General features: G+C 55.9%; 3 protein-coding genes across 3 annotated transcripts; 1 reads left to right on the forward strand and 2 right to left on the reverse strand.

Annotated features, from left to right (window-relative positions):
* Positions 1-2,640: 2,640 nt before the first annotated feature.
* Positions 2,641-4,462, reverse strand: TMEM147 (transmembrane protein 147). Its single transcript, XM_082677353.1, has 7 exons — positions 4,283-4,462; positions 4,133-4,202; positions 3,579-3,638; positions 3,357-3,493; positions 3,135-3,219; positions 2,923-3,044; positions 2,641-2,840 (listed from the first exon to the last, which is right to left on the reverse strand). Exons 1-7 carry the CDS (start codon positions 4,357-4,359, stop codon positions 2,717-2,719), a joined length of 675 nt encoding a protein of 224 aa, XP_082533479.1. The 5' UTR covers positions 4,360-4,462; the 3' UTR covers positions 2,641-2,716.
* Positions 4,463-4,832: 370 nt separating this feature from the next.
* On the reverse strand, positions 4,833-14,486 carry GAPDHS (glyceraldehyde-3-phosphate dehydrogenase, spermatogenic; the record flags this gene model as incomplete). Its single annotated transcript, XM_082677647.1, is given in 13 exon segments — positions 4,833-4,905; positions 4,998-5,095; positions 6,155-6,317; positions 6,478-6,629; positions 6,919-6,942; positions 6,946-7,000; positions 7,407-7,525; positions 7,606-7,676; positions 7,679-7,698; positions 10,538-10,644; positions 10,822-10,918; positions 11,658-11,775; positions 14,420-14,486. Coding segments are annotated over 13 exon segments (1,164 nt in total).
* A 4,620-nt stretch (positions 14,487-19,106) lies between these two features.
* Positions 19,107-22,661, forward strand: SBSN (suprabasin; the record flags this gene model as incomplete). Its single annotated transcript, XM_082677648.1, has 4 exons — positions 19,107-19,388; positions 21,457-21,522; positions 21,631-21,675; positions 22,551-22,661. 4 exons carry the CDS (start codon positions 19,107-19,109, stop codon positions 22,572-22,574), a joined length of 417 nt encoding a protein of 138 aa, XP_082533774.1. The 3' UTR covers positions 22,575-22,661.

Below are 22,661 nucleotides of genomic sequence, written 5' to 3' on the forward strand. Positions count from 1 at the left end.
CGCTCCACTAGCTGAACACCACCTCTGGGCTCTCCTTTCTCAGCACCCACTCTCCCTCTCTGGTCAGAATCCTTTCCACCTCAAGCATCCCCTCCCCCCTTCACAAGAGTTTCCTCTCTGACTCCACTTATGCCTTTGCAGCTGCAATGGGCACCCTATCACTGGTTAGTCCCAACCAACTCCTGGAGGCCACGTCACAGGTCCCCTCCTCACACCCCTCACCTGAAGTTAGCCCTCCAACTCCCCTGTTGGAGACTCCCCTGTCCACAGCACCCCCCCCCCACCTTTGCCACTGCTTTTCCCAGTCCCCTTTCTTGCCTCTCTTCCCCTTGCTTTGACGAGTCTCTCTGGCTGGACCATAGGCTTCTCCTTCCTCATCGGCACAGTGCCCCCTTCCCCACTGGCCTCAGTTCTGTCTGCAGTGGTGCCCACATCTGTCTCCAGCTTGCCCCCAGCGTGTTCGAGGGGACCCACACTGGCCTCTGCATCATCCTCCAGACCTGATCCCACCCACTGTCCCATCATCGCAGCTCCTTCTCCCTGGGAAATGTAATGAGCCCTCGGGGAGCTTACAAACCCCAAACTTGGGTTACCCTGGGCTCCTTCACTCTTTCCTTTCTCACTGGTCATCTCCCTACTCCCCCCACCCCCACCCCACCTGGCCAAATAAGCTGGTCACCACCTGTCTACTCTGCTTCTAGCCACTCTTCTCCTACCCCTGCCGGCCCTGCCCTGGTCCAGGCCGGCCTTCTGCCTTGAGTCTCCCCATCCACCCAGCAGCCATGAGCTCTTCCTAAAGCCCAAACTGACTGTCCTTCGCCTGCCTAGAACTCTCCGTGGCTCCCCACTGCCCAGGCTCAGAGCCTTCTGTCATCTGGCCCCTGCTGACTTCTGCAGTCTCACAAGCCCCCGCCCCCCGAACTCATTCAACCAGCTCTTGCTTCACTGGAAAGGCCAGGCCCTCTCTGACTTCAAGGCCTTTACACGGGCCTTGATACCTGCTTTCTTCTCTGCTCCACTAACATCCTCTTGGTCTCAGCTCACACATCCTCTCCTCCAGGACAGACATAGCCCTCTTTTCCCATCACAGCCCTGATCACTGTAGTCTAGCGAATCAGGCCCACCAGTCCCACCAAGCTCCACCCATCACAGCCCTGATCCCTCTGGCCTGTGCTCCCTGATTGTCCCTGAGCCCCATGACAGCTGGGACTGTTTCACAGACAGGTGGCCACCAGTAAGGGGCCTGGATCAGAGTGCCTGCTCAGCAAATAGTTGTTTAACAGTCATTTCTGCAACCTTCACTGTCCCAATATGTGCAAAAGGCTACATGGGGCATAGGATGGCGGTCCGGGGAAAGCAATGCCACTGCATATACACCGACGTGGGCTGGGGGAGCGCCCCATCTACTCCCTTTTCATATCAAACTCAGGGTGACCTCTCACCTCCCCACCCAAGACCCCTGTGGACCCTGTCTTGACTAGGAGCGATGAGGAGGAGGTGGGGCTAGATGGTGGTTGCCCCACCTTAGGGTAAATGCTCCCTCTGAAAACACCAAGACTCACAGCAGAGCTGAACAGAGCTGTGCTTGGTGCCTTTCTAGGCCCAGGGTCAAATAACATTATCACAGGACCTGGACAGCCTCGTGGAGGGAGGGAGGGGGCACCTGCCCTATCCCATGCCCTGGGGGATCCCACTGGGAACACCAGGACTGGGGAGCACCTTCCCAGGTGGGCAGGACTTGCATCCAGGTGCAGCTTAAGCATGACATTCAAAGCCCTGCTTCTAATCCATCCGCCTCAGGGATGGGGAGAGAAAGGGGCAGGAAGCTGGCCCTACTAGACCAGGGAAGGGCTGGGATGAGAAGGGTGGCATTCAGGACAACATGCAAATTGGTGGGCTCAACAGCTCTACTACTGGGCTGCAGCTGTCTCTGTACTCCACCCTAAGAAGACTCAGGCCAGGATTTAATCTGAGGATCTCAGGATCACAAAATAGGCCCTCAAGGGCAAAACCAACAGTCAAGTCACTGGACTGTTCCTGCGCAAGGAGGAGCCCCAGATGGCTGTAAGCAGGGAAGGGTGAGCTAGTAAGACTGAGGTTTCAGAGATCCCCTTGGCTGCCATATAAAAGGTGGATGGGGGGAATTTCCTGGCGGCGGTCCAGTGGTTAGGACTCCACACTCCCATTGCCGAGGGCCTGGGTTCGATCCCTGGTCAGGGAACTAAAATCCCACAAGCTGCGTGGTGTGCCCCCCAAAAAAAAAAAAAAAAAAAAAGTGGATGGGGTTTGGTTTGGGGGCTGGGAACCTAGGAGGTGACCAGCCGGGGAAGGGCCATGTGGGAGAGGGCCAGGTTAAGGCTGTGAGGAGAAGCCCCCAAGAACCATCTCTTGGATTCTAGCTCCCCTCTATCACCTGTTCCCTGAGGGCCCTGGTCTCTGCCACTGCTTAAAGACTGTCTGCTTCAAGCCCTCAGTCAACTTGCGGAAAACAGGAAGCAAAGGAACTGGTCCAGGAACACAGGACAGATGAGTGCTGGCTTGTCTCCCAGCTTGTCTACCTGGCTCCAAAACAAGGGCCTCTGGGACCCAGGAGAGCACACTGTTGGTAGATAGTTCCAGACAGAGAGACAGAGGCAGAAACAACTTTCCAAATACTGTTTACTTCACTGAAACCTGGAGACAGGGAAAAGGTACGTGAAAGTCTGGGCCACCAAGCCTAGGAGTGCACGTTGACAACAGCGACATACAGGGCCAGGGTGCTGAGGGCCAGCAGCCCCGTCACCACTGCTCGGGCCAGAAGTGCCGTCCAGCTGCCCAGGGAACACAGGTGGACGAAGGTCCTGTGGGGAAACATCGCAATGAAGAAGGGAGAAGAGATAATCCAACCCATTTGGGCCCATCCTCGAGCCCCACCCAGCTCACTCCATGACGAAGGCCTTGTAGACGCTAAGGAACATCAGCAGGAGGACTGCTGGCCGGAAAGTGTGGTACAGGTCGTAGCGTGTTATCATCCACACCTGGGCAGATGCGATGATGTAATGGACCTGAAGGGAAGCGGGAAGTCAGGGCCAGGCCTCAGGAGGAGCAGGGTCACCAGCAAAAAGGCGCGTGTGTGGGAAAGCAGGACTGCGTACCAGACTGATGTTGGAGTCAATGCTCATCTGGATGTACTTCCAGTCAAACTCAATGCCCCGAGCTCCAACCCAGAGAGGGATGCAGCTGAAGAAGGCAAAGGGAAGGATTCTCCAGTACCCAGACACCCTCAGCACCCAGAATCTGAGCCCCCACCCTCCGGCACCCCCCTGGAACCCAGGTGTCCCTTCTCAGGAATCTGGGCTCCAGGCTGCTGCACACACCGGGACATAATGAGCTCGGCGGTGGCCCAGCCCAGGGCAGCAACCATGATCTTGTATTCCCCCTTGCCGGCATTCCGGGACATGACAAGGTTTAGGCCTATCAGGTCTGCCACATCCACGCTGGCCTTCATGAACTCCTGTGGGTCAGGTTGAGGCTTGAGTAAGCACAGGTGCCAGGGGGCCCCACTCCTGCAATCCCTCCCCCTCCCTTGCCCCACTCACCCCAATGAAGTCATAGATGCCGCCTTCCCAGGTGGGAAAGAAAGTGGCCAGGAACAGCATCTGAGACCAGAAAACAGAGAGGTCACCTCAAGGTGAGGGAGACCAACCACGTGGGTTTAGTGGGAAGTTAGTGTGTTATGTGGAGGGCAGTACACTGGGGTTCTGGGGGCCCATGAGGAGAGGGACCACCAGATGGAGGCAAGAAGGCAGGAGCAGGGGAGGTTGAGGGCAGGGGCTTGGAAGTCTGGGTTCTGTGGTGATCACAAGGGATCAGGGTCAGGTCTGAAGGTGCTGGGGCTGGTTACCCACCAGGGCAGTGGTAGCAGTGCCGGTGGGACCTTGGGGGTTAGTTAGAGGCTCTTAGCAGTATCCAAACCCTTCTTAGTCATACAATTGAATGTTCTCAATGTTACTAAAAGTGCTATACAAAAGTTGCTTGCGGACCTCTCCTCGGGCTCCAGCCCATCCAAGCCCGGCTCCTCCCCGGGAGGTCTGGGCGGGGTGGGCGGGGTGGAGGGGGCGAAGCCCTCGCGCGGCACAGCCGGCGCCCTTACCTTGCACAGCTGCACGAAGAGGTAGGTGACCCCGGCCTGGACGCACTTCCAGAAGGCGTTGTACTCGGACCTGCGGGAGCGGGCGGTGAGGGGTCGGCCCGGCCTGCGCCCCCCTGCCCCGCGGCCGCCCCGCAGCTGCCCCGCACTCACAGGCCGCTGCACTTGTAGGTGATGAAGTAGGGGAAGTAGGCCAGGGCGAAGCAGTTCCCGAAGTGGAACAGCGTCATGGCGCCTGCCGCCCGGCTCGCCGGAGCGCACCTCTCTGCCTCGGCTGCCTGGCGCCCGAGCCCGGGCCTGGCGCCCACCGGCCTCTGCCGCGGCGCGCGCGGCCTTCTGGGAGCCGGAGTCCGCGGCGCGGTGCGCTAACGTCACCAGGCTCCGCCGCGGTGCCCGGGCGACACACGGGAGGCCGAGCCGGTGCCTGCGCGATCCCGACCCCGCGGGAGCCGCTCTCGGGGTCAGGGCGCAGGGCCTACCGAGCGCGTGCGGGGTGGGCCTGGATCCCGGACCCGACCCCGCTGTGACCGGCGCAGAGACACGGGGCGCAGCTGTGAGCCCTCAGGGTTTTTATTTCACCGTTGGCGCAGCGGCGCGGGCCCCTCGCGCGGGACGCCCTCTTTCTCCCGGGGGGTCGAGGGCGGGGACGGGAGAGACGGGTACCGGCCGGGAGCACTGGGAAACTGAGGCGGGCCAGCCTGCTTCACTTGTCTCGGCTGAACATGTAGCGGAGGAGGTCCACCACTCGGTGACTGTAGCCATATTCGTTGTCGTACCTGGGGAGGGAGGGATGGAGGGGATTCAGGGGATCCCTCCCGACCACCCCCAGCCTCCCTTCACGTTCTCTGACCCCTTTCTTCCCCCTTACCAGGAAATGAGCTTCACGAAGTTGTCGTTGAGCGTGATGCCACCCTTAGCATCAAAGATAGACAAATGAGTATCGCCAACAAAGTCCGTGGACACGACCCGGCCATCAGTATTTCAAAGATAAGCGTGGGTCGTAGAGCAGGGACCTCCAGGAGCTCAGGCTCGTGGGCACACTGTCATCCATTCATCTACAGTATCTGATGGAGCCGCCCTCTGTCCAGCTGCTGGGGACAGGGTATGAGGAAGACAAATGGGGGCTATTCAGGTAGGGGACTGGCCAAAGGATACAGACTGCAAACAGCCTCTGAGGCTGCACCAACAGACATCTCTTCCGGGGAAAAATGCACGTGGAATGTGGCAGCGAGAGGCCCTCCCTGCGGGGAGGCAGTGAGTCTGGCTCTGGACGATTAGGAGGATCTGGTCAACTCCAGCCCTCAGCAGGGTCTCAGGTGGAAAGAACTGCAGCACAAAGGCCCTGGGGGTTTGGCCCTAGCATGGTGGAAGGCCACAGGAAGGTTTTCAGCTCTGGGGGTGATGTGATCTGATTTCTTTAAGAGATCCTGGCAGCTGTGTGAGGGTGGACCTTCAGGAGCTAAAGCAGGGAGACAGCACCAAGGTGGACGGACAGAACTGGCAGTACTGGGAGCAAAGAGATGTGATACCCATTCCTCACAGGGAAGGCATCTGGCTGTGGCCGGCCCCGAGCAAGTGTTGAGAAATGGGAGCCCTTGTCTTGTTCGCTAAGCATATATCGAGCACCTGCTATGTGCCAGGCCCTGGGAAGATGGCTGGAGCTATGGAAGTGAAAAACGAGGCCCAAAGTCTCTGCTGTCTTGGAGTGTACATGCTAGCAAGGCCCACAGTGACTGTGAAATGACACTTCAGGTAAGGAAAAGGGCCACAAAAAGAACATCTCTCTGAGATGAGAGGTTGAAGTAGCGACTTGGAGAAGGTGAGGACAGACTATGTGGCCACCTGAGGGAAAAGCTTTCCAGACCAAAGGGGCAGCAAGTGCAAAGACTCTGAGGTAGGGGAGAGCTGACCTTCCCAGCCCTGCAGTTCCTATCTTGATACGCTGCAAAAAGCTCCTTGGCAAGTGGAAAATCACGTTCCCTTCCCAGAGGCCTCTTCCCAGGGTCCCTTCTGCTCAGCCCCTACCTCATCCTCAGTGTAGGCAAGGATGCCGGCCATGGGCCCCTTGGCTTCTGCTTTTATGGCCTCCTCGATGCCTGAGGACGGGGTAGGCTGGGCCAGGCGGCAGGTCAGGTCCACAGCAGACACGACTGGGGTTGGCACTCGGAACGCCATTCCAGTCAGCTTCCTGGAGAATCCCACATCGGGGGCGGGAGTCAGAACCCAGGGACTTCATCATTTCCCCCTTGTCTCTGCTTTCCGCTCAGGAGACACCTCAAGGATTGGGGGCTAGTCCAGTCCTCCTGGGTTGCACCCCCCACCCTTGTTGCAGCTTCATGCCCTCATACCCTTGGAGGTCTTGGATGACTTTGCCCACAGCCTTGGCAGCCCCTGTGGGGGCCGGGATGATGTTCTGGTGGGCACCCCGTCCGTCTCGCCAGGCCTTCTCCGATGGCCCGTCCACTGTCTTCTGGGTGGCAGTGTAGGAATGGACTGTGGTCTTGGGGAAGAAGAGGGCTGAGGTGAGGCCTTTTTGCCCCCAAGCTCCCACACCGCTTTTTCCCAGGCCCAGGGTGGTGACCCAGGGGTGGAGGCTGGCAGGGCCTCCACCACCGTCACAGGAGGGGCACATGCAGGCAGGGTCCAGAGTTTAAAAGGCTTCACCACTGGTGGGCTTCTCGTCCCCAAGCCAGTCTCTCCCTGTTAACCCCACACGCTAAGCAAGTATGGGAGGAAGAGGTACAGTTTCTCAGCCGTGCCTCCTGCCCCAGCCCCTCTCCGCACCTCACCATCAGCCCTGCCACAATCCCAAATCACTCATGGATGACCTTGGCGAGGGGGGCCAGGCAGTTGGTGGTGCAGGATGCATTGCTGAAATGGCCGGGGTGTGCAAGGCACTGTGAGGTGAGTCGCAGAGCCACCCTTCCACCCTTACCTCCTTTCAGGGTTTGCACCCAGGCTTGGTTTTGTGAAAAGTCAGGCTGGGGATGAGGGAGCATTGGGGATGCCGTCAGACCGAACGAGGCACCAGAGGTGCAGCTGGGGGAAGCTCCCCAAGCATGTTCTCCAGAAGTCGTGCAGTTCTAACAGATGGTTTTAGGGTAACATTAACAAGATGGCTGTTAAGACTTTGAGGAGGAGAAGTGCATTGATGTGAAAAGAGCACCAGGGGCCGAGTGGGAGTGGGAGTGGGAGTGGGGAGGGTGAGTCGGATTCCTCCCCACCGCAGGCTGGCTTGTCCTCCAGGCACACACTTCAGAATGTTGCTGCCCATTGCCTGACAATTTTCACAGAGCCGGGGTTATAGTCCTTTTCGTTCACCCCCATGACAAACATGGGTGCCTCTGGAGAGGGCGCGCAGATGACCGCACGCAGGGCACCTGCCTCAATGTGGGCCTAGGGAAGGCTCACAGGTGTCATGAGGTGCTTCAAGTGCCACACCCCCTGGGCGGCCCTGGGCACCTGTCCCGACTTACTGTAGTTTCCTCTAAGGACAGGTGCACGCCTGTGGCCTCCACCACCACAAAGGGGCTCCCGACAGACTTCCGGGGATTTCTTTGGGCTGCTTGCTGTGGAGAGGCGGTAGCACCGTGAGTCAGTCTCTCGCCTTCATAGTCCGTGGCCTTCACCATTTGAAAGGCTGACCAGACACCTTCCTGCCTGGCCGTCTGTTCCCCTCACCCCACACACCCCTAGCTGCCCCAGATGGGTCCAACCCTGCTGGCCTTTCCTCTCATCGCTAACCCCCCGAGTGGGCCACTTTTCTTGACTGTACCTGCTATGCCTGGGTACAAGCCGCCACCTCCCCAACTCAGGCCGCAAGCCTGCCTGGGGGACCATCTAGACTACTCCCAGCCAGGTCAGGCCCTTACTACATATGCTGCCCAGGATGTAGACCCCAGGAGGGTGAGGCCTGCCCTACTGCTTCTGGCTTCAGTCCTGGCAGCTTCATCACAGCCCTCCTAGCCCTTCTTCTCTTGACTCCTCAGCTCCTGCAACAGGGATCCTGCTGCCAGAGGCCAGGCAAGTCCCTGAAAACACACAGCACATCCAGAGAGCAGCTCCCAGGGGTCTGAAGCCTTGAGGCGGCCCTGGGGCTAGCAGCGGCTAGTGGTTTATATTGGAAAGGTAAAGGAGATTTTCTGTTTCTTGTTTTATCAACATACATTTTCCACTCGATATCAAACATTCGTGTGTGAAATATGTTAAACATCTACTATTGCTGTTTTCTACTTGGCTTTAGCAAGCAAACAATACGTGGGTAAACTCTATACGAATCTTTTCCCTCAGCTTTTATCACAACTGCAGTATTTGCTTCTGTGATTGTTAGTGTCTGTCTCATCTTCTAGAGCACTCCATGGCAGCAAGGCTGGGTCTGCTCCCTCCAGAGGGGTTCAGTCAATGTTTGTGTGTGGTTTCTTTTTATTAGCCATTCTACACATGTTTACTGAACACCTGCCATGTGCCTATGTGCTGAGTGCTTTACCTGTATTGAACTCCTTTAACCCTGATGACCTGAGGTAAGTACTGTTATTACTGGCATTTTTCAGAAGAGCCAGGACAGAACTGAAAAGAGTAGGGGCAGAGCTGCCTGGGAGCACAGGCAGGCTGGCCCTAGGGATGAATGAATGAGCAGCTTCCTCTCTTCTCCCTGGGCCACCACACATGGTTCTTCATGCTCCCTGGTCAAATGTCAGGTCACACTGCATCATCTGACCCAAGTAGCTCTTCTCTGATGCCCCCCTCATTTCCTGCCTTCCAAGCTGGGGGAAGGGCACTTCAACAAATTCCTTTGTAGCAGTTGTTGAGCGAGCATGGGGCAGAGACTCGGTGCCCCTGGAGACCCCAGCCCCTTCCCCTAGGCTGTCATGGGCCCTGCCCTCCTGCCCAGGGGCTTCTTTTGAGGATTCTGTTCATTCTTCAAGGAAGTACTGAGTCTGCCCCGGGCCAGGGCCTGCGCCTGCGGGTGCCAGAGAAGCAGGGGTGCCACAGGCTGACAGGGCCCTCCTTGCCAGGAGGCTGCGTGAGCCCTTCCTGGTGCTCCTCACACGCCTCTGGCCGTGCTCCCTGCTGTGGCTGTGGTGGGTATGCTGAGGAAACAGGCTTGGGGAAGTTCATTGCCTTGCCCAGGGTCACCCAAGTGGAAAGGGTGGAGCGGGGCAAAGTACACACACAAGCAACGCAGCTCGTGCTGACGGCCTGGAGGATATCCGAGGATATCCGCAGTGGCGCAATGGAGAGCAGTGGGGAAGGGGGAAGACGCGCTGCAGTCGCCAGGGAAGGTGGCACCTGAGCGGGGCACACAGTGAGGGGGCGGCTGTGTGGGGACGGGGCAGCGCTGGGAAAATACCCCAGGTGGCAGCAACGATGGCGCCCAGGCTGAGGAAGGAAAGGACCCAGTGTGTCTGAGTAATGACTGCTCTGCTGGAATTTGGAATTGTTTTTGCTGTCATGATTTCAAATTTGGGTCAAGCAGCTTCTCCCATTCTCACTGACTCTCCAGTCCCCACCTCCACCCACCCCTGACCACCTGACCACAAATAAACAGTGGGGCTGAGAGTGGACCTGCTGGGAGGAGTGCTGGGAAGGCTGCAGATCTTGCCTGGGGCTGGAGAGAGCTCACGAGTGTGCGTGTGCAAGCGTGTGTAAAATTGGAAATTGGAGGCAGCCACAGGGCCGGCAGTGGCTGATAATTTACATTAGAAAGATAAAGTAGGTTTACTGTTTCCCATTTTTATTTTTTTTGGTATTTTGAAAATGTATTTGAAGCTTATTAAACATCCAGTGTTATTGCTTTTGACTTACAGATTCTAAACATATCTTTCAGTGAAGGAGTATTTGTATCAGTGAGAGCTATGTGAAGTGGGTTTTAAGAAGAGCTGCTGGTGCAGGGTCCCGGGAGGTTGGTGGCCAGTGTCGCTGAGGTGACAAGGGAAGGCTGGGGAGCAGGGCATATAGTTGGTGGGAGGCCCCATCAGCAGCTGGGATTTTATTTGTGGGGTGATGGGAAGCCACTGGAGGGTTTAAGTGGGGGCGTAATCAGGTCCAGTTGATGTTTTGAAAAGGTCTCTGTGGCTCCTATGTAGGAACTGAGTGGGAGCAGTTGGCTAGATGGTGATGCCATTTCCTGGGAAGGGAGATGAATAGATTTGAGGGTTGAAGGATAATCAAGAGTTGAGTTTTAGACAGGTTGAGCGGATATGCCTGAGAGAAAACACGCACATGTGCGTTAAATAAAAAAGTATTTTGAGTACAGTGGGCCCCCTCTCCAAACCAGTACCCAGAGGCGTGTGCACACACAATTTGGGGGGTTATGAACCCCATGTGAGAGTCTGGAATCCCCTTCTAGTCACCTCTACATCCCCTGCATTAGTATATTGCAGGCTTGCATAAGACAGCCGCCCTTACCGCTGGAAGACGCTGATCTCATTGTTACCGACGGCCAGCCGTCCATTCCTGTATTCCACGCTCCCCTTGTATTGGCCGTGGGTGGAGTCATACTTAAACATGTACACCTGCAGGAGACAGAATGGCTCCTAGTCTTGGGCTGGACGGGGAGCGAGCATTGCCAGGGAGTCCTCACTTCAGTGACGGTTCCACATGGCAGCTGAGCGCCTTCCACAGAGCTCCCCTGAACCCCTTCCCCACCCTGGTCCCACTCTCCCCGGTCCTGCCCTTTGTCTGCTGCTCATCATGTATTCTGGGTCGATGAACGGATCGTTCACTGCTACCGCCTTAACACCCTTCTCCATGCAGGCACGCCGCACCAGCCGACCAGTGCGTCCAAATCTGTCCAGGAACGAAAGCTGAGGGGGTTGCCTCAGAATCCTCAACCAGCACGCAGAGGAGGGGATGAGGGGGAAGGGGGTGACAGAGGAGAGTCCCACTCAAGGGGACTGGGTGGGGAAGAAGGCAGCCGTCCCTGTGTGGGCCAGTGTCTTGCCCAGATGACCTCACCAGCCTGTTCACTGCTTTCTGTGCTTCCTCTGACCATCTGTCCTCTACCCCTATTCCCAACCTTGTAGCTGGGTGGATCTTGTAGAACTTCGGGTCAGATTATATCTCTTGACCTGAAAACCTCCACCACTCTCTAACAGTAAAGCCAGGTCCAGACTCCTTACCACGGTCCGCCAGCCCCCTGCCAGCTTTCCGCTGCCCTCCCTCTTCTCCCTTGCTTGTGCCACACCAGCCATGCTGAAATCCTGCCCGTCCTTATTACACTGAGCTGCCACCTACGCCCCACAGCCATTGCTTGCTGCACAGTTGTCACTCAGGCCTTACTCCAGTGTCACCTCCCAGAGGCCTTCCCTGAGTTCCCCGGCCTAACACTGCCCTCTTCAGTCTTACTGTACTTCCCACCGGAATGTGAGCTCTCTGAAGGTGGAGCCCTGTTTACCTTATCCCTGTGTTTTTCCAGGATGGGCAGAATGAAAGCATTGCTGAGACATGAAGAAATGCTCCAGTTAGTAACTGAGGAGAGGCCGGGCCCTAAAGCTTCAGGAACGGCTCAAGGGCCGGGGCGACTCACCCATTGACGCCAACAGTCAGCTCCCGAACCACAGAAACCTTCTTAGGTGCAGGAGGTGGAGGTGGTGGGACTTGCTCTTTGATTGGCTGGGGCTCCGGAGGGGGTGGTGCTCTGGTCACTGTTGGGAGTGGGGGAGGGGCAGTGAGCCGCACCATCACTGCGACAGAATGAGCCATCTTTGCCACCCAGAACCTGCTGCTGGCTCCTGGCCCTGAGTGGCCAACCATATAGCCCAGTGTTTCCTAAACCGACCTGATCAACAGAATGAGCAGGGGGTGGGCTTGTTTTAAAATATCCATGCCAGGGCCTCTTCCCTGGAGATTCTAACTCAGTGGATATATATTTTTAACAATTGCTTGGGGGTGATAGTCTCTGTGCCTCAGTTTCCTCCTCTGTAAAATGGAGATGATAATAGTACTTCTCTCAGAGGGTCACTGTGAGGATTAAATGAGTGATACATGTAGTGCTTATGATAGAGTCTAGGAAACATTCCATGTACGTTAATATTTCAAAGATCATTTCCCAAACTTGCCTGATAATTGATCTAGTCCAGTGGTCCCCAAACTGTTCTGGTAAGAATCACCGGGAGGCTGATTCCTAGGGAAATCTGACTCTAGGTTTGCACTGAGGCCTAGGGATCCTGTTTCCAACAAGGTGATGCTTACCCTCAGAGAAGTTTAGGAAACTTCTCTTGTAACATATGAAACAAATGGAAACCCATTTGTCTCTTGTAACATATGGAAACCCATATGTCTCTTGTAACATATGAAACAAATGGAAACCCATGTCAGCTTCTGCCTCTCCGGACACACAGATCTACACCCATGCTGCACTGGGAGCACCTGTGCTTGAAGCTATGCCACCTGAGCTACAGGTGAGGGCTTCAGGTAGGGAGGAGAAGCGTGGAGACAGCAGTCAGGGGCCTAGCTGGTAGAGGGTTTCAAGCCGGGGGTCAGGCCTTGATGTCAGCTCTGGCTCAGCCACCTGCCAGCTGAGTTGTTTTGAGCAAGTTAATGAAACTCTGGCCTGTTTCTTGATGTCACATCTGACCCTCCACCTGGGGGCTACTGTAAGGACTCAGTGAGATCTCAAGGCCCAGGAGGTGCTGATTTTAATAGAGGGGAGAAAGTCTGACATGAAGTGTATTCGTGAGGAAAGGGAGAGGGAAGGGATTGGAGAGAGCCTGGAGGATGAAGGTAGGAGTTGCGCTTGGCACCAGAATCAAAGGCACCTTGGAGGGGGTGGGGTTAGGAGCTGGGGGTCAGCCGACCTGTCTCTCTCCCTGGTCTCTCCAGGCTGCCACAGGCCTTGTGGCGTGGGGCTGGGCTGTGCGTGTTTCCAGTAGCACTACAAGTTCATAAAGGTATTAGTCAGTGTTTACTGGTGGTTATTGGTGACCTTAAGAATGTTTGTATCCCTGGGGGTTCTGTTTCTGCTCTCATGAAAAGGGGAGATTTGTCCATATGGGTGAAGAGTGGGGATCTGAGCCCACTCAGTGACCTTTGAAAGCCCAGGTGGTCCTTCTCTCACAACTTCCCCCAGCCTTCCCTTCTCCCTTTGCTCCAGGGTGGGGTACATGGGCTGGAGGAGAGCTGCTGCGCTGGGAAGGAAGAGCCCGGAGGAGCTTCAGTGATGAAGCATCAGCCGGTAGGTGAAACACTGGATCGGGTGTGCTCTCTACCAATTACAACGTCGCTCCCATTTCCCGGGTGCCGCCAAGGGCTAGGTGCGGTGCTGAGCTCTCCACATGCATCAGTTCACTGAGTCCTGTGAGGTATGTGCTATATACCCACTTTACAGTGGGGAAACCGAGGCCCGAGATCACTGAGCGAGTGATAAGCAGGGAGAGTTTTCAAGGCCCACAGCTGTTAACCTGCCTGCTGCTGCGTCTAGCAGGGTCTCCAGGACCCTGGAGCCCCGCCCAAACCCCGCCCCGCGTCGGCCGCGCCCACCCCTGCGTTGCTGAGGCCGCCGACTGCCTCGCCCGAGGCCAGGCAGGAGGCCGGGAGCGAATGGGGTGGCCCTCCGGAAGGCCTGGATTCGTCTGGCTGGAGCGTGGAGCGTGTGCGCGCACCTCTGGCCGGGGGAGGTAGGGCGAGCAGGGACTCCGAGTCCCAACTCCACTATTCCCGTGCTGAGACCCAGAAACGTGCTTTGTGTCCTCTTACATCTGGTGGCCGCTCTGTAAAATGGGGACACTAAACACTGAACTCAAAGGTGGTTGTGAGGCTTCACAGAGCGCACACCTGTAAAGTGCTCGGCACCTGGCGGGCTCAAGTGTCCTCGCTTTGTGCGATCCAGGGAGGACAAAGTCCACCGATCCCCAAGCGGCTCTTTCGCAGCAGCGTCAATTTTATGTGAAACCTCGCTCGCCCAGGTACTTCAACAACCAGCGGCTGTCCTAGAGGTGTCCCCTCGTAAACCCGGCTCCGGCCTCCCTCCTGGCCCCTGTTTCTACCCTTCCACCGCGCTATTGGTGCAAAACCCAACCTGGGGGCGGGAGTCTTCGTCCCCTCCACCATCGCCGTAGAAACCACTTTGCCGGCAAACCCGGTGGTGAGGAGGGTGGGGCTGGAGGGAGCAGGGGCAGCGGCTCCGGATGGAAGAGCCCCGGCAGGCAAGGCCACCCCCCGCATCTCCTGCCCGGCTCCCGGTGGACACTATTGGTGCGCCGCTCGCCGTCAGGTACTCAGACCCGGCTACAGGAGCTCCCCGACCGCCCTTTCCTCCCCTCCCCGGGGTCACTCCGCCGCCTCCCTCACCTGGGCAAGGCTGTCGCGGGAGCTGGACAACGGTGACATTGGTGAGGGTGACGTCGCGTTTCGACATGGCCTCCTAAGGTTTCATGGCCCAGCCAGCTGCCTCGGCACCCGCCGCGATGTTACTGCGAGACGGGGGCTCGGGGGCTGGAGGAGCTGGAGCGTCTTTCCGTGACGTCACAGTCCAGTGACGTCACAAGAGGAGGCGGCGCGAAGGCCCCCTCCCAGTTGAGACCTGTGGCCGTGTACCACCGTTCCAAGCCCACCCCTGGCGTCTAGAATGGAATCCAACATTTTACACTGGTCTTCAAAGCCCTTGCTCTGCTGTCTTCTTTCTTCTTTCTTCTCCTTGGGCACACCGGCTCCATGCCGGTCTGGACCCTCTTCTGGAATTACCCTAGCTATTTCTTTGTGCCTGGAAGTCCTACCCAGGTCTTCCCTTGGCTGCCTCTTGGTTTCCCTCAGGTGCCGCCCTTTGAGAGGCCCTCCTAACTCCACATCTAAAGTTCTCTCCTTTCTCAGTCGCTATCTGCCATCAACCCCACTCCCTCCGTCTGCCCGTCGTCCGGGAAGCCTTGTCTGACTTCCCATCCTGGGTTAAATATTGCAATGTGCATAACTGCTCTAGGGTTACACTCTTTACTTTCCACGCAGCATATGTCTCTCTAAAAATCATCCAGTTTATTCGTTAGCTTGCCAATTGTATTTGCCCACTAGAGAGTGCTTGTCTGCCTCCCTATTTTTTTTTTAGAAAATCAGTTTTTGTTTTTTAATTAATTATTTTAATTTATTCATTTTAATTTATTTTTGGCTGCATTGGGTCTTCGTTGCTGCGCATGGGCTTTCTCTAGTTGCATCGAGCAGGGGCTACTCATTCTGGTGGCTTGTTGCAGAGCACAGGCTCTAAGCACGTGGGCTTCAGTAGTTGTGGTGCACGGGCTCAGTTGCTCCGTGGCACGTGGGATCTTCCTGGACCAGGGCTCAAACCCATGTACCCTGCATTGGCAGGCAGATTCTTAACCACTGCACCACCAGGGAAGCCCATGCCTTCCTCACTTTTATACCTGTTGACTAGAAGAATGTTTGGCACTTGAAAGGTACTCCCTCAATAACTAGTACCAGAATGAATGAATAAATGTCACCTCCTGAGGTTTCTTCTTCTTTTTTTTTTTTTTTTTCGGTACGCGGGCCTCTCACTGTTGTGGCCTCTCCCGTTGCGGAGCACAGGCTCCGGACGCGCAGGCTCAGCGGCCATGGCTTACGGGCCCAGCCGCTCTGCGGCATGTGGGATCTTCCCGGACCGGGGCACAAACCCGCGTGCCCTGCATCGGCAGGCGGACTCTCAACCAGTGCGCCACCAGGGAAGCCCCTGAGGTTTCTTCTGGTCTCCAATCTTAGAGCAACCCCCGAGTCCTATCCTCTCACAGCACTCTGTTCTTTTCCTTACGGTTTTTCATGTAGTTTTCCATGATCAAGTTACTGACTTACTTGTTCATTGTCTCCCTGTTGGGCCCACTCTTTTCTGTTTTGTTCACCACTGGTCCTCCAGCTCCTAGAACTGTGCCTGACACAAAGCAGGCTTTCAGTAAACATTAGCGGAAGAACAAATAGACAGACGGCTCCCATCCCCCAAGGCATAGGAGGTGGGGGCTTGCTTGCGTATCTGTGACACACAGGCAGGCACCTTCCCCTGCAGGGCCAGTTGGCACACAGCTGTGACCAAGATTTAGGGGCTGTGGGATTTAGGCCAGGAAGGAGTCATCATTCCAGAGAGAGGTGTGGAAGCAAGAAGGGGCAGAATGACATAACCTCTTCTTTCGCCAGACCTCCATGAGAACTGAGTTTGCTAAGCACCTGCCGTGGCACAGAGTAAGGGTGAAGCGCTCCTGCTTGGATGGCCCGGGAAGGGTGGAACTGAAAATGAATTGAGTGTACAGCGGGGGAGATTTCAATGAACCAAGACCGAAAAAAACAGAACAAAGGGGGACAAATTTAACATGTATAATCAAGATGGGGGAAAAGCGTACACAAATAAAACCCGGACTGAAAAGGGACCAATTTGGTGCGGCTTTACAAGAATAGATGTGAAAAGCTAGATGCAATTAAAATTGTCTTAGAAAATATGAGAGATCAAAACTGGTACAAAAAGAAACGACAAATCTGAGTAGGCCAATAACAAGAGTTAAGATGTATCTTCCCAAAGGCTGATTCAGATCCCGATGATTTTATGGGCAAGATTTGCTGAAGCACGGGGAAGAAATATTTGCCGTTCTGCAGGACCTGCTGCAGAGCCGAAGCAGAGCTGGGAAGCCAAGTAGCAGCTCCTGTGCTGAGAGGCTGTGGGTAGGGCACGCGCTCTGAGGCCCTGTGGAGCGGCAAGCACACCGTGTATGAGCACATCGCATATTGCGTGCTTTGTGGGCGCTGCGGTAGCTCAGCTACTGAAACCTCCTCTATTCGCTCTAGGAAACAGCACAGCCACGTTACTAAAACCAGCAGAGAAAGGACAACTCCGGGCTAATCTCATGTACGGAGATAGATGCCAAGGTCCTGAATCAAATAGTGGCAAATGGGAATGAGGCACTGAGGAGAGGGACGGAGGCTGACAGAAGATGGTAGGGTGGGGCGGAGAGAGAGGTGGAAAAGAGACATGGAGTACGTTTCGAAGGAAAAATCCCACCTCTCAATCTCGGGGCGGATTAGAATTCTGAAGCTCACCCTTCCCTACCCAGCAATCTCCTGGCATGGGAAACTCCCTCATTCAGGTGCTGGACAAGGGCAGGAAAGTCACACCTAAGGTTGCCCAGAGATTTGACTTTGTCCCTGGACCGTGAAACTGGGAACAGATTTGGCGAGCTCAAGCTTGGAGAGGTGGCACAGTTAGTCACCCTCTGTAGACAGAACCTAGAGATGGCAGAAGCTTCTGGGTCTCTGGGTCTGGGAGGTGGTTCTGGGTGGAGCCAAGTGTCCAGGATCTAGGATGGAACCTTGGGTCCTCCAAGGGGAGTGGGCCTTGTCACCCTTGTTTGAGCAAAGTCTGAAAGCATGTGCAGCTTCTCGTCACACCTGGGCACCCACACATATAACTCTGCTGACCCCACTTGCTCACACCCTACACATTCCTTTGTGCCTGGCCTTTCCACCAGCGATCCCACCACCACCCCCTCTCCCAGGCTCTCCTCTTGGCACCCAAACCAAATATCTTTTACCCCTGCACCCAACTGTACCCACCCACTGGCCCCTATCCTTCTGGTCTCAGGCTCCCTCTGAACTAGCTCGACAGACCTACCAACGACAGACCTACCAACCACCCCCTGCCCTTCCCTCTGATGTCCCTCTCCACACCTAGGCCACACTCTCAGCTGTTTCCCTCTCCAACCCTTGCCAATATGTCAACACTTGAGGCTTCAGCTGGGACTTAGGAGGCCTCAGGGGGAGGAGGGCAGGAGGGATGAGCTCCTGGCCCTCAGCCCAGCTTCTGGCTGACAGTCTTCTGCTGCCCTGGGTCTTCAGCCCCTCCCCACGACTGCCTCAACTGGCTTTTCAGGAGACACTGCGTCCTGCCCCTGCTCATGGCAGTCAGCCCCCTGCCCTTGCCCAAGGGCTGGGAGGTAGGACAAGAATGTGATCCTGGCTCCAAAACCTGCAACCCTCAACAAGGGACCTTGTGCTGCTCTGGGGATACAGGCAACCTTCCCTCCAGCACCCTCTGAGACTCAGGCTCAGGCCTGGACTTTCTTCCCCTGGCATCTTCTAATCCATCCATTTGTTCAAATGTTTACTGAACCCCAGGCAATGTTCTTGAAGCTGGGGACGTGACAATGATCAATACAGACAAAGGCCCTCTGGAAGTTTACTCTCTGATAGGTGAGACAGACCATAAAATAATTTCAGATCGTGGTAGGAGCTATAAAAACTAAAGGATGATATTACAGAGTATAGCTGTGGGGCGGCCAGGGAAGGGTCTTTTTGGGAAGGTGACATTTGAGCCAAGAAGAGAGTGAGGAGGAAACCACCTTGTGAAGATCTGACTTCTGCATTCCAGGCAGAGACAACAGCAAGTGCAAAGGCCATGAGGCAGGAATGAGCTTGGTGTGTTTGAGGACCAGGGAGAAGACCCGTGAGGCCGGAGCATAAGAAGTGTGGGCGTTGGGGGTCAACAAGAACAACAAACGACAAGAACAAGGTCTGATGATTCCCTCAACTCCCCGGGGTTGCTCCCCACCCCCTGCCTGTGCCTCCCACCCTTCCAAAATCTTGCTGCTGGGGAAACTGGATCCTTAGGTCCCCGGAGAGGAGTGAAGATGCTGAAGAACCAGGCCTGGGCCCCAGGGATGGAGGGTGCCTGAAGGTGCAGTTGGGAGAAAGGAGGCCCGACAGTGGGTGAGGAATAGAAAGGGGAAGTGACTGGAAGGGCAGACATCTGGGCTCCGGGGTGGAGGGCCTGAGCTGGGCAAGGAGCACAGATGCCATGTGAGTCTTCTCCATTTATGACTCACCTACTCTTCCTCCTCCTCTTCATTGCTCAACCCCAAATCTCCCTGGGAATTACCTCACTGACTGGAGATCAAGTCAGTGCCTCACAGGGTAACTGAGTCATGAGGGGTGGAGCAGAGGAAAGGAAGCAGAGGATAAATAGTAGCTGTGCCTCCCTGGCCCCTCTCTGCATCCTCCCCACTTCCCCAACAATATGCATCTTGCCAGTTTGCTCAGCTCCTGCTTCCTCTTGCTGCTGCTGGGACCTTTGCCTGGATGGGCGGCCGGTGCTGACCCCGTTAAGAAGGTCACTGAAGGGATCAGCAAAGGGCTGAGCAATACAGAGAGAGAGGTGGGCAAGGCCCTGGAAGGCATCAATAATGGAATCCCTCAAGCTGGAAGGGAGAAAGATTTTAGTGGACTCAACAGTGTGGGGAGCCAGGCCGGTAAGGAGCTGGACAAGGGCGTCCAGGGGCTCAACCACAACTTGGACAAGGTAACCCATGGAATCAACAATGTCGCCGGACAAGCAGGAAAGGGAGCAGAGAAGTTTGTCCCTGGGGTCAACAGTGCTACTGGACAGGTTGAGAAGGAGGCAAACAAAGTGATTCAGGGGGTCCACGATGGGGTCAACCAGGCAGGAAATGAGGCAAGTAGGTTTGGCCAGGGGGTCCACCATGCTGGGAAAGAGGGAGAAAAAATAGTCCAGGGGGTCCATCATGGAGGTAATCATAATGGAGAGGAGGAGGGAAAGTTTGGTCAGGGGGTCAGCCACGCTGCAGGGCAGGCTGGGAAAGAGGGAGAAAAAATAGTCCAAGGGGGGCATCATGGAGTTAATCAGGCTGGAAAGGAGGTGGGAAAGTTTGGTCAGGGGGTCAGCCACGCTGCAGGGCAGGCTGGGAAAGAGGGAGAAAAAATAGTCCAAGAGGGGCATCATGGAGTTAATCAGGCTGGAAAGGAGGTGGGAAAGTTTGGTCAGGGGGTCAGCCACGCTGCTGGTCAGGCTGGAAAGGAAGTGGAGAAACTTGGCCAAGGTGTCCCCCACACTGCTGGTGAGGCCGGGAAGGAGGAGGACGGGTTGCATCAGACGGTTCATGATGGGACCAACCAAGCCGGCAAGGAAGCCAACCAGCTGCTGAATGTAGGTGAACAGGGGTGGGGAAATGGGGAGAAGGCTGTTGGGGAGGGAGAGGTTAAACCCTTGGGACATTTGGGGCGCCCAGGTCCCTATCATTTGGTGAAAGAAGCTTGGGCAGCTCTGTAACCGTGTCCTCCTTCTCCCTTACAAAGGAGCTGGTGGTCAGCTGGTCAGAAGGATTAAACCATCTTATCTGCAAAGCCCTGTATCAGAGAATGGGAATGGGACCCAGCCCCACCTTCAGGGGCTGCCTCCTAGTTAAGGAGATCTAAAGGGAGGGACGTGAAGCCTCTCCTGGGGAACAGGAAGCAGTGACTGAGGCCAAGGTCTATCACGGTGCGAAGAGAATGAGTGTTGAGAAAAGCCAGAGCATCCGCTGGAGCTTGAGGAATAGCTTTGGGAGAAAAGCCCTGTTCTGTTTAATGTTCATAACAAGCCTGTGAGGTAGGCGGGCTGAGGACTCCCTGATTCTCAGGTAAGGAAACAGAGGCTCACCGAGGCTTAAGGGATTTGCCAAGGTCATGTGGCTAGCACACAGCTCTGGAGAATCACAAGTCGGAGTTCCTTCTCTTCCTCCCCACCGCCCCACCAGAGGAGGCCTTCTGGAGGATGTCTGATCCCCACTTACATAGGGGGAATAGATACCGGAGCCCAGGAGAGGCAAGCAGAAGCACGCACAGCGTAACAGGCTCCAAGGAGGAACAGGAGAAGGCTGACTCCCGCCTGCCCCAGGTCCCCACTCCCCAGTCTCCACGAGGACTCTTTGGGACACCGTCTTGAGGACTGGCCCACGCCTCAAAGCCCATAGCTACAGGGGCTACCAGCCACGGAACCAGAGAGGCGTGGGGTGGGGAGGAAGAAACTATGTAGAAAGTGTGCAGGGTGAAGGAGGGGCTCTGAGTTAGATGCCAGGATTCACCAAATAGAGACCGAGAGAGGGCTGTTTGTTTGGGGATTTGAGGCCGGCAGCAGCAGTGCAGCAGGGGAGACACTGCTGAGTGGGGAGAGGATTAAGGACAGGGATCCCCGAGTTAGGGATCAGGTTAGCGTGTGTGTAGAAGGGGGAGCTTTGAAGTCAGGGCTGGGGTTATACTATGGTCCTGGTATTTGCGTGGCTTCTCTGGGTTCCCTTTCCAGTTGGGCCCCTTCTCAGTGACTGAGAACATCTCATTAACTGAAAGAAAAGGGAATTGAGGGAAGACTAAGCAGTCGGGGCAGACGTTCTTCCTGGCTTCTCCTCCCATCTCTCACAGAATTCCCACAGCAACATGGGTTTCCTTTCTGGACAGTGAGGGGCAGGGGGTTAGCCTATGCCTTCTGCCCCAGCCCCGGTCGCCCTAGGGGAAGCTGGCCACTGGGGAAAAGGAACTTGGGAGACCCTTAGGGTCTGGGGGGCGTGTAATGACAGCCTGGGCTTCATCCACAGGGCAGTCCTCAAGGCAAATTCACTCACCAGAACGGAGGGGCTGCAACCACAACCTTAACATCTGGAGTAAGTCTCGCGAGCAGAGAGTGGGTGGGGGGCGGTGGCGTGGAGGCTCTCCTAGGAGGGCTGGTGCGACAGGTGCTGGGGACTAACCTTCTCGTCCTTGAATTTCAGGCTTTGGTCAACAAGCCCTTCATTGACCTTTCAGTTCTGTGGAAGGTGAGTGCCCACGTGGTTTCTACTTCCTACTTGGGACATGCTCTTACATCCTCTTCCTGTTGCCTGTTCACTGACAATTGCACTGTGGACAGACACTCAGCCTCTGCAGACACCATCCAACCCATTTTCCAGCTCTGGTTTTCCTTTCCTCACTGCTCTTTGCCCTTCACATCCTGCTTTCATCTTTCGGGCGCTTTCCGTTCCCACTGAGGCACAAAAGTCCTGTGTACATCTCGGAGCCAGGAAGGGACGGGCTGCTGAAACCCTCCCCTCTGTGTGCCTGTCCCCTCTCCGCGGCATCTCCCGTCAGACTCCCTCCCTGTTCTGTGCATCCCTCCGCTGCTCTGTCCCTGCTGCCTTGTGGCAACGTGCTGGGTGGCGGGAACCTGTAGCTCTGTCCTCTCCCTGGTTGACAGCAACCTACCTGCCCCGCCAGCCCAGGAGAAAGGTTCCTGTGGGATGCTGGTCCTCCCTCTGGGCCCAAAGGAAAGTCCTAGCTCTTCTCTTTGCATTTAGTACATTCAGATGCCTGAGCCTGGGGCAAAAGGGTGAGGGTGTGTAACAGCCCTAAGACTTGCCAGGAACCCAAAGGCACACCCTTGTTTGTTCCCGGGTTGTGGAGGTGGCAGGGGATCCTCTCAGGCAAAACACACAAGGCTTCTCTGTCCCTACAGAGGCCCCTGGCACCTCTGCCTGGGAGGACCGTCTCCCTATTCTTCCTGAATCTAGGTGCCGCCTTCCGTATGTTCTTCCCCAGAACATAAGCAATTCCGGAGCTAGAGTAGTCAGTCTCCCTCCCATCTCTCTAGGGTGCATGAGGGTAGAGTTCTTGCGACTGTGTGCCCTGCATCCACCCCCTCTCTCCTCTCTTCCAGAGCCTCACCAACATCATTCTCTAAACTGACGAACTGGCCTTGTTGAACAGACTGACATTCCTGTTGTCATATCAGCTGAAATGACCCGAAGGAACCGGGGGGAAGTAGGAG

The sequence above is a fragment of the Grampus griseus genome (genome assembly GCF_964374135.1).
Source record: "Grampus griseus genome assembly, chromosome: 19".
Lineage (NCBI taxonomy): Eukaryota > Metazoa > Chordata > Mammalia > Artiodactyla > Delphinidae > Grampus > Grampus griseus.

What these genes read in the sequence shown, in the direction of transcription:
- TMEM147 (XM_082677353.1), bottom strand. Translation starts at nt 4,359, where the DNA reads ATGACGCTGTTCCACTTCGGGAACTGCTTCGCCCTGGCCTACTTCCCC. An exon ending in GCCGAGCTCATTATGTCCCG is followed by an intron (nt 3,220 to 3,356) that starts GTGTGTGCAGCA and finishes TGCCTTCTTCAG; the next exon opens with CTGCATCCCTCTCTGGGTTG. An exon ending in TACAAGGCCTTCGTCATGGA is followed by an intron (nt 2,841 to 2,922) that starts GTGAGCTGGGTG and finishes GTTTCCCCACAG; the next exon opens with GACCTTCGTCCACCTGTGTT.